Raw genomic sequence first — 10,826 nt, 5'->3', positions numbered from 1 at the left:
CGTGTGTGTCTGTATCACGTGTGTATGTATGTGCGTGTGTGTCTGTATCACGTGTGTATGTATGAGCGTGCGTGTCTATATCGCGTGTGTATGTATGTATGAGCGTGCGTGTCTGTATCGCGTGTGTATGTATGTGCGTGCGTGCCTGTATCACGTGTGTATGTATGTGCGTGTGTGTCTGTATCACGTGTGTATGTATGTGCGTGTGTGTCTGTATCACGTGTGTATGTATGTGCGTGTGTGTCTGTATCACGTGTGTATGTATGTGCGTGTGTGTCTGTATCACGTGTGTATGTATGAGCGTGCGTGTCTATATCGCGTGTGTATGTATGTATGAGCGTGCGTGCCTGTATCACGTGTGTATGTATGTGCGTGTGTGTCTGTATCACGTGTGTATGTATGTGCGTGTGTGTCTGTATCACGTGTGTATGTATGTGCGTGTGTGTCTGTATCACGTGTGTATGTATGAGCGTGCGTGTCTGTATCGCATGTGTATGTATGTATGAGTGCGCGTGTCTGTATCGCGTGTGTATATGTATGTATGTGCGTGCGTGTCTGTATCGCGTCTATATGCGCATGTACATGTATAATGTGCGTGCGTGCGAGTCTATATCGCGTGTGTATGCGCATGTGTATGTAAGTGCGTGCGTGTCTGTTCGCATGTCCACGCACGTGTGTCTGTAACATGTGTGTACGCGCCTGTGTATGTATGTGCGTATCTATATTGCGTGTGTATGAGCGTGCGTGCCTGTATCCCGTGCGTATGATCGTGTGTATCTATGTGTGTGCGTGTCTGTATCGCGTGTGTATGCATGTCCGTGTGTGTACGTATGTGCGTGTTATCACGTGCGTATAAGCATGTGTGTGTGCCTGCGTGCATGCATCGTGTGCGTGCGTGCGTGTCTGACAGCGGCATTGACACAAAAAGGCTTCGGGCTCACTCATTTGGCCCAATTTAAGTAAACCACCACATTCCTTCTTGGGTGCCTTCTTTTAGCGCATCAAGACCACAATTATGAAAAAAATTCTCGCCTATACTTCATGCTGGTTACATCATATGCGTTAATACACCGTGTTAAGGACAGCCCAGGCGGCGACGGCAAGGTAAACCGCTCAGCCACCAGTTGATATACTCATTTTTTTTCGAAGCGCTTATTTGTATATACCGAAGCGTCTTTAAAAATATATTTGTCACTTTGTTCTATCGGAAGCCCACTTTCGTCATGACTATTGCTTAAGAAACAGGTTCTCATTTGACGCTTCAAGGGGCCGATCAAACAAGCGCGCGCAGTGATTTTAATGCGGCTGCGGCGAGCCAGTGGAGGGTTCAGCGTGCCGTGCGCAGCGCGCCGGCCGGGGGAGGGGAGAAATCCGAGGAGAATTGAGGAGGAAAACACGCGCGCGGAGGAGAGTGTCGCTACTTTCTAGATCAAGGGGCTTTAGGTCACCATTCCCCCTCGCTCCAGCGTCATCATTTCCGTCGGCACTCAGAAATCAGCAGACCTGGAAGGCGTTGTTGAAGGCGACCAGCCCCACTTGATTAACCGCAAGATTTGCGTTTTTGATGTGTTCGAGTTTGACCAGCAAGGACGGTTATCAACGCTCGACGCTGGCCCCGAAGCAGTGTTCGAGAAGCTTCACGATTTTGGTAGATCGTTTTGTTAGGATTGCGCGCCTCACGTGAATGTTCCAGCTTTGTCGAGAGATAACGCCGCCACCAGCGATATTGCTGGAAAGTTCCATAGCGCCTGTATAAAAGCCGACGCGTTTGACCGCTTGTCAGTTGATCGACGGACGACGCCCTGTTCGCCGCTATCATTGTACAGCGTGTATTGCTGTAGTTCTGGTTCTCGTTTTCCCGGCCACAAGTTCGGCCAAATAAACAGTTTCATTCTGAAAACGCCGACTGCTGTCTTCGTCGACGTCACGACCACGTGACATCTGGTGGAGGTGCGGGGTAGGTGACCGGCCCCGGGTTGGGCCAGTGTATGGTCGGCGTTGGGGAGAGGCGTAGCGGCCTGGCGACGGCAATTGTGAAGCTTCTCGAACACTGCTTCGGGGCCAGCGTCGAGCGTTGATAACCGCCCTTGCTGGTCAAACTCGAACACATCAAAATAAAAGAAGAAGCGGGCGTGGCAATATTGTCAAAATTTCGATCCCCCTGACAGAAATCCTCCGTGCGTTACTGGTGTGTGTGTGTGTGTGTGTGTGTGTGTGTGTGTGTGTGTGTGTGTGTGTGTGTGTGTGTGTGTGTGTGTGTGTGTGTGTGTGTGTGTGTGTGTGTGTGTGTGCGCCTTTTTTGCATCGACAGAGAAAAAAAAGAGGAAGGTGCCTTTCGCCTTCGAGTCGTCTTATGCGAATGCATAAGAGACCCTGTCAGTTTTTTTCTTTTTTTTGGTGGAGCGATAGAACATTTATACAACGAGAAGAACCCACTACGCGGCATCCCTGGTATATAGCGTGTGTGCTGTTCTGGGACTTTACGCGACTGATTTGTATGCATTTAACAATTCATCTAGTGCACTCAAACAGTGCCATGTCCGTGCGACTAAAACATATATATCTCCGTCTCGCGAATCCTTCGCAGATGTCATTTTTACGAAGGAGTTTTTTAATCATGCAGTTTTGCTTCAGTAATTCTATAACGTCTCGCCTTACGGCTGGAGCTTTTCTTTAGTGCAAAACAGACATATGGTGAGACGGCGGTTGCAACAGATCGTGCGACTATAAGAAAGCGCGCTGCGTAGAGCCGTCAGTTACGCGAGTCGTGACACGTGAATCGCCCAGATAGTTTTGAAGAGGCCTGATTGAAGCTGCACACAGAGGTGGCACTTGGTGCAGTTTCGCACGCGAAGCGAGGCCGAAGAAGAAGAAGCCACCGGCTAGCTCCAAAATGGCGGACCAGGCGACCGACACGGTGAGTCCCTGTCTGCACCGTCATAGTATAAGCATCAAGGTCGCCATTACAGTCGCGCCGGATTCAGTAGAAACGTCGTCTCTAATACACCGTGGCGCCAACAATTTCGAGCGTTAGTTCTTTCGGCTGCCTTGTTGCGTGGCCCTGGCAGGACGTAAGGGCGCAGCCCTCCGAGTGTGCTTCGCGTGTTCTTTCTTTGACTTTCTTTTCGATATTCTATGGCAACCAGCGTAAGCGTGCGCAGGGTTCACCAGTAGGGGGGGAGGGGGGGGGGGGTAATTCATTTTCCCCGCAGCCATCCCCACACTCCCCCCTTCGTTGATCGAGACCGAGAGACAGCAAGCTCCGCAATGGGTGCGAAAATGAAAATGAAGCGATGACGACGGCGTGTCATTGGTCCGCTGCTTTTCGGAGGTGAAGGTCGGCAGTAAATAGTACTTTGAATACAACATCGGGGTTCGTCGGCCGCCACTGTTGCAAAAAAAGAAAAAAAAAAAAACAGGTGAGGCTATAACCTACTGATTCCGAAACTGAGAGCAAGGTCACGAATATTACATTTCTCGATTGTTCGTAAGCATGCGTAAGCATAATGTTACTCAGTGAATAGAGAGAGAGAGAGAATAAATTTTAGTGAAACAAAACAGTGGCGTGGATAACCGCGGGCAAAGGGCCCCGCTTGTCACGGCGAAAGCGGCGAGATATGACAACGAAGAGCACCAGGATTTGTTGGAAAGAAAACGGGGGTTCTACTTTTAAGATTGGGCACGCATTGAAGAACACCGGGAGGTCGAGATTGATTGGTGCCTCACTGTCACAACCTGGTTTTGACGCGTAAAGCCATGTAATTATTATTACAATTTCATCTTACTTCGCATTCTATAAAAAAAACCTGGGAAGTTTCGCAATCGCGATCCGCGTCAAAACGGGGTTGAAATGCAAATCGATAAACGACGCTCAGTTTTCTCTACTGAGTTCGAGCAATCGATTTCATCGTTTTCTCAGCGGGTAATAAAGCCTTTTGCAGGGGCGTAGCCAGAAATTTTTTCGGGGGGGGGGGGGGTTCAACCATACTTTATGTATGTTCATGCGTGCGTTTGTGTGTGTGCGAGTACATATACGCAAGCAAAACTGAAAAATTTCGGGGGGGGGGGGGGGTTTGAACCCCCAACCCCCCCACCCCCACCCCCCGCCTGGCTACGCCCCTGGCCTTTTGCCCGCCAAGCAAATATGAATGGAGCCTTTTAGGATAAGAGGATAAAGTTGGCCAGTGTTTCCTGGCAGGTCCGTCACGCCAGAGGCATACTTTTCCCTCATTTTTTTGTGTTTTTTTTGGGGGGGGAGAGGGGGATTGGCGAGCCAGGATGCGACGACAGTGCATGGAAATGGGATTGGGGGGGGGGGGGGCAGAAGTTCGCAGCAGCTGTATCTTGAGGGTGGAACAAAAAAACATTACAACTGAAGATTAAACTTCACGTGTAAGTCAGCGTCTGTTCTGTCCGCAATATTTCTTGCCGCACTGATAACAGCCAACGTTTCTAATCATTCTTGTGACAAAAACTTTGAAGTTTGCCTACGGTGCATTACATGCTACTTGTCTAGAACAAATTCAGCCTATAATTGGGGACGATAAAGTTTTCGGGGAAAGCCTATCCCGCCTGCTTCAAAGAGGAACCGTTTGTACGCTTTTGTGTGTGTGGAACGTTATATTATTATATCCCACCGAAGCACTACTGCAGTTATTTGGTACTGCGTAGCTTATAACAGACACGTTATTTTAACGCGCGCCTATATATTTCCTTTCTCGTAATCCCGGACAGGCGTGCGTCGACGTCCAGCAGCGCGACAGTGGCGCCGTCTCGCCGAAGCACGTCCTCGCCAAGGACGCCGGGTCGGCCTTCTTCCAGGAGGGCCACCTCAACGCCGGGGAGCAGCAGCACGCAGGAGGTAATGAGTGCAGTAAATCTCAAGTCCTGTGGCGCACTGCTACAATGCATCACGCGACTCGAAGGTTTGAATCTCTGCAGGGAACATTTCGTTTCATTGAGATCAGAATTTGTATCTCTTTGGTAAAAGTTAACTCGGCCTTCAGGATCTCTGCAGCATTTTATTTATTTATTTATTTATTTATTTATTTATTTATTTATTTATTTATTTATTTATTTATTTATTTATTTATTTATTTATTTATTTATTTATTTATACGGTGCCCTAATAATATTACTACGTGTACCCGAAGGGCCCGTCAGGTCACAATAAGAGGGGTGGGGGTGGGGTATGGAAACAAAAGAAGGGCAAGTGTCATATGTACGGGCAGTTTAATACGAAATACTAGTAGTATTATAAGAAAGGTACCTAGAGTATTATACAACATCTATTAGAGAAACGATGAAGCAAGCGCATGTTAACGTCGCCCTCGCAAAAGTGACGGGTAGATTTTAAGATTGCACAATAATATATATAATAATGTGAAGAGATTCAATACAATGGAAGATAAGCAGAATGACCGAGAATGTGCTTAACATACAAAAAAGAAATTGCAATGCTAAAGAACCTTAAACAAACGAGGACACGTCTTAAAGGAAATGCACACAAATTCATTTCGGTTCCTGCCCGTTTCGCTCTGTGTTAGCAGAGCAGCATGAAATGGTGATAAGTGAGATGTCATTAGATCAAGGTAAAGAGCTCCATTCGGCGATTCGCCATATTCATAGTCGGGGGACTTTCATCTTGTTGCCGGGTAATTGGCCAGTGTAACTGTGCGGCACCGTTGAGTGGATTTGAAGAGAAGCCAGAGCTCAGCCTGAAAGTAGCCAAAGTAGCCATGCCATTTGATTTTATCGCCAAATTTGTAGCCAGATAGAACAGAAGCGGTACTATGAGTAGAGAGAGCCTTTCAGCCCACAGATAAAGATAAGTAGCAAATAAATGAATAAATTATAATAAATTCAGTGCGCCTTCATGAGTTTAAGCAAAATAAGCTTCTTCCCAGCAGAGTGATTCTGGAACTTTCCAGCCAATAAGTCAGCATAAATATTAAATCTTCAAATTAAAACTGCAGCATGCGCAAAATGACAAACAGGGACACAACACAGTGAGACGAACAAGGACGAGCGCGAACTTGCAGTCAGTCCTGACGTGAGCCCGGTAGACTTCTTCCTGTTCCGAAATCTCCAGAGAAGTCAGAAAGGTCACCGTTTTGACGGTGTTATTCCTGCCACCCAACAGGCTGTCACAGACTCACTGAGTGAGGTCACGGCAGCTGACTTTCAGGGAGCCTTTGCAGCGTGGGATACGCGTTGTAAACGGTGTATCGACGCCCAAGGAAACTAGTTTGAGGAATTTGAATAACATGTACCGATTGGATCAATAAATTTTTACGAGAACCAGTCTTGTTACCTTACGGACAGATCCTCTATAGTTATAATACCAACTGCTGCCTGGAATCAAATGTAACAGCGGGAACAGACGGCAGAAAATGCAGACGTAAATATTTACTGCGTACTTTTCAAAGTCAGGTGACAAGCTTCTTCTAAGCTTTTCAAATTCAAAATTCACTTTTTATCTCTATAATGAGGGTAGGCTCACGAGAAGACTGTCCTTTTGTCACTTGAAGGGAAACCGATCCTTCGAACTGTGGGCAAATACGAGGCGAGGCCTTTTTATATAGGCGTGCGCGTCGACCGCATTTGCACTTATTTCGCGCAGAGCTGGCCAAGATGATGGCGAAAATGATGAGCTGCTCTCCCATGGACATGGGCCCCGACGGAGGACATCTTCCACCGAACGACATGGCCGCCTCGCACAAGGTACGTCCGCTGCCTCACCTGTCTCTTGAACCCAACACTGAGACCGAGAACCGGAGTGCTCCTATGGAGGTTGTCCAAAGCCGCCATAGTGTCGAATTCGCAACATTGTGTCGGCTTTGATCGGCTCACGTGGCCGCTATGGCCTCTCTGACTAGTTCGAAACATCGCCGTTGCAGTGTTCGAAAATTAGCTTGATAGGAGGGCGTCCAGAACGTGTAGCAGCCGTGGATGTCGCTTAGGGCACTTTTCAGTACACACCGTCTCACCAGCTCCGCACAGCGCAAGGAAAGCTAGAGATCGCGTGGAATCAGCTTATTCAAAAGATCCATGCCAAATGACGAGGAAATTTGCGGAAAAAGTGACGCTCTGTGGTACTTGAAGAGAATTTCAATGATCGCAGTCAATTCCCTCGTGGCTTGGCGGTGATCTTTGGGAATAAGTTGATTGAGCCACTCCTCGCTGAACTGAACGGGGGGGGGGGGGGGGGGGGGCGTCCGGTGCGACATATATACGTCTTTGTGGTCGAAATTTTCGTCTTTGAAACGCTTTAAACAATTTTCAGCCGCCCTAAGTTTCGCCATCCACTTCACAAGTCTTTCAAGCAGCGTATGCGATTTTCGCACCTCGATTAAACGTAAAAGGCCGAAGCCGTCGAAAAGCTCTTTTTTTTTTTGTCGACTTGAAACTCCATTTCGATATAGCTTGAAAGTGCAAAAATAATAGTAGCAAGCTAAACGCGCCATTTCGTAGCGTACACAATTCTCCACTGAACAGCAAAAACGCATTGTCAACAAATTTTGTTTTGCACACGAAATTTTCACATAAAAAAAAACGCCAGGATTTCCGGGCAAGCCCAATAATGTAAATACTTTTAGCGGATACTCGTACGCTTTTAATAAACAATAAGCTAAATGCAGTGGTAATGCCTTTATCGGATCCTCTTTTATGCGGTAGGCCCCAGTAATGAATCCACGTTTCTCATTTTCCTCGAAAGCGCTATATAGAAATGCATCGCGTCAATTCTACAACCACTGTATGCCATGCGCTGCTTCTACTTGCGTGAAATTTCCATTCACTAATCATGTCGTGGTTTTGGGACGTTAAACCCCAGATATTATTATTATTAGCGCAGTGGGCGATCAGAGGCAATCATAAATGAAAGATCCGTCATGGTTGTCGTCTCCGATCGGTTGAAACGGAGCCGGCGAGAAGGGGCACTTGGATCAGTAGCGCCGTTATGTGACACTGTGATGCCGTATCGCGCAAATATTATCTGTTTTCTTTGTTTTACTTTCATCTGCGTAAGACTGTGGCGTACGTTTAAAATTAACATATCTTAGCGAATGCCGGATATGAACGTCTGAAGAGATGCACAGAAGATATACATGCGCCATGGGGAATTCATATAAACGTCGTCCGTTAAATGTCGTACGCCCGGGATAGTTTCTACGTTGTATTTACTTTGCACGCTGTACTTTGAAGTTGTAGAAATAAGATTCATTGCACTTAAGCTATTGTGAATATATGAGCCCGTAAGCATACAAGTTCTCGGGAGTCCTTTCAAGACACTGTCTCTATGCGCGTCATTGAGTCATTCACGAAAGCACTTGCTTAGCTGAGACATTTTTTTATGACTATCTTTACGGGGCGTTGTCGCGTGTGCCCCGCAAAATTGAACGTAACATCAGCCACTCGTTGAGCGTACATGCGAGAATGGCGTGAGGCTTATGATAAAGTGACCAGACGTCCCGATTTAGGCGGGACATGTCCCGGTTTTGCGGCTGGGGTCCCCCTGTCCCACCAACCTGCTTACGGACGGTGCTTTGTACCGCTTTCGGTCGAAATCCGGCTCGCAGTCGCGGTCAGCTGGCCCGACCACCACACCACTTTGCTATACTGCACTATACATTGCTATGATCTGGTTTCTTTCTATCTCTCTCTCTTCCTCTTTCTCTCTATTTTCTCATTCTCCCGTCCATAGCAACGCAATCATATTGTTCCCATAAATGCTTGTTCAGCTACCGCGCCTGGATAAGCCGAGTGGTTACAATGCTTGCCTTCGGACCGTGGGTACACGGGTTCGAATCCCGCCTCGAATAATTATTGCGTTCTGTTTAATTCTTCTTCTTCTCCGCTTCCCATCTCCTCTTTTCCTTCCTCCTCCCCTCTTCGCCGAGCAGAGTTTTCACGTGACGCTCGCCTCTCTCCTCCTTCCCGGCTTCTTGCCTCAGCACTCCTCGCTTTACTAGACTTTACTTTCTTCCACCTTCCCCACCGCACTCTACCACTCTTCTTCGCTCCGCTCTCTCCCTCTAATATCTTCGCTTTCCCTCGCACTTGCTGTACTCGGTTGTGGGGCTTGCCGTATTACTGTGGCACATACATGCCGGAGTACGCTACGCGGGCTTACTCCTACAGGCTAAAACAGCTCCGCCCTTAAAAGTGGAACTTTCTGTTCTTCTTGCTCTTCGGCTTCTTGTCCCTTATTGCCTTGGTATCCACCCCGTCGATCCAACTGATGACTACCGGATGTCTGCACTACACGTTACGTGGCCGGCCTAGGTCCCCTTCGTTCACTTACTGTCTGTCAGCTATAGTATGAGGTATACACCTGTTTGCTGTCCGACTGGGCTTCACAGTGCTTCACTCTATACGCTGTCCGTCTACCATTAACTACGCTAAGGACCAAACAACTTCTGGAAAGGTTCTGCACAGCTTAGTGCGACAATTATGGCAATTATATTGCACTAGATTCGATGAGCTGCCCCGAAGGTAATGATAGGCCAACGTGATTGGATCACGAGCTATACCCGACGTCGTATGGGGCGTCCATCTTTTTCATCCTCCACGGGGATGCGTGCTCGTCTTGCAGATGCGTGACCTGCTGGCCAAGGCCGAGCAGAGCGGCGAAGAAGACGGCAACGCCGTGCAGCGGTTCGAGGACCTGGTGGCCCAGGGCAGGCACATGCTCGAACAGATCAACGACACCCTCAACACCCTGCTGGCCGCCGAGATGAACAGCGCTGCCGCCGAAGATGCGTCGCGCTGAGCACCTCTCGTTGACGACGACGGATGAGGGCGCCAGCGCTGTCTCGGGGCTCCAACGTGTCCTCGCGGGGAGCAGAAGCTCCGCAAGCACATTCCAAACACGGTCACTGTCTGTTATCCGGGCGACCTACGAATACAACATCTGGCTAAATCAAGCTGTGTTCATTTGTGCATATACTACATTCTTTTAGGTGTAGTGATCAGCCAGTCAGTTCACCATGGATGACAAAGGCGCCTATATACAGAGGCGTCAGTCACGGAGGGACGTACCCCTCTAATGAACTTGTCCAGAGCTGCATACGTAAGTTAGCCACCCAAATTATTGCTTGTTGCGCGACGTCACAAATAAGTGGAATCTCCTGGCGTTGAAATGACGTGTGCAAAGTAAACAGCACATTCATATGCTGAACATTAACTGAACATTTTATGGAATAGCCGGACAGTGTTTCCTTTTGAACGTAATTCAAGAAGCCTACCAGCCGATCGTATTGGCAGCGGGCATTCAGATGCATTGGTGAGGCAGTCTAATTTCTGCCTCTCTCATTGACTTCGATTTGCCAGTAGCCGGTGTACAGGTCCATAGACGAAAAGTACTTCGCGATATGATAAATTTTTGCAGCCGTAGTAAAACGATGTTGAGCTGCTTGTGCGCATATGCAGCCCTTTGAACTCATCCTTGCTGAAAAAGAGGGAGAGAGAAATTAGCGGGGCTTAGCGTGCTTATTTGTCGTCCGTGTTTTATTTTGCGCTGTAAAAGTCAATTCAACATGAATTAAGACCATGGCGCGACTGTTAATTGAGCCTCCTTAGCCCAGAAAACAGTGGACCTTGACCATCTCCCTGGTCCGGTAGATCAAGTTGCGGGGCAAGCTTATGATTTAAATTCCAGGCCCGACAGAGCAGAATAAAAGCATGACAAACTGTTTTAACTTGATAGCCTCTCTGCTCAGCGGTAGCTCGCTCTGCAATGTTGGCGCACAAGGCGCGAAAGTGTTGCATAAGCGGCTTGCACCGCAGACAGCCTATACAGTGCGTGGCCGTGAGACGCGGAGGAC

At 48.1% G+C, this 10,826-nt stretch overlaps 1 protein-coding gene across 1 annotated transcript; it reads left to right on the top strand.

Moving 5' to 3' along the window:
- The first annotated feature begins 2,815 nt into the window (after positions 1-2,815).
- LOC119388990 (uncharacterized) lies at positions 2,816-9,912 on the top strand. The gene is made up of 4 exons (XM_037656298.2): positions 2,816-2,917; positions 4,735-4,861; positions 6,623-6,723; positions 9,596-9,912. Exons 1-4 carry the CDS (start codon positions 2,894-2,896, stop codon positions 9,770-9,772), a joined length of 429 nt encoding a protein of 142 aa, XP_037512226.1. The 5' UTR covers positions 2,816-2,893; the 3' UTR covers positions 9,773-9,912.
- Positions 9,913-10,826: the final 914 nt, after the last annotated feature.

Source organism: Rhipicephalus sanguineus, chromosome 4 (assembly GCF_013339695.2).
Source record: "Rhipicephalus sanguineus isolate Rsan-2018 chromosome 4, BIME_Rsan_1.4, whole genome shotgun sequence".
Lineage (NCBI taxonomy): Eukaryota > Metazoa > Arthropoda > Arachnida > Ixodida > Ixodidae > Rhipicephalus > Rhipicephalus sanguineus.
The sequence above is the reverse complement of the archived record's forward strand: the minus strand, read 5'-3'. Positions and strand labels throughout refer to the sequence as shown.

Coding starts and splice junctions, on each gene's coding strand:
- LOC119388990 (XM_037656298.2), top strand. CDS start 2,894: ATGGCGGACCAGGCGACCGACACG. Junction 2,918..4,734: donor CGGACCAGGCGACCGACACG/GTGAGTCCCTGT, acceptor AATCCCGGACAG/GCGTGCGTCGACGTCCAGCA. Junction 6,724..9,595: donor ACATGGCCGCCTCGCACAAG/GTACGTCCGCTG, acceptor CTCGTCTTGCAG/ATGCGTGACCTGCTGGCCAA.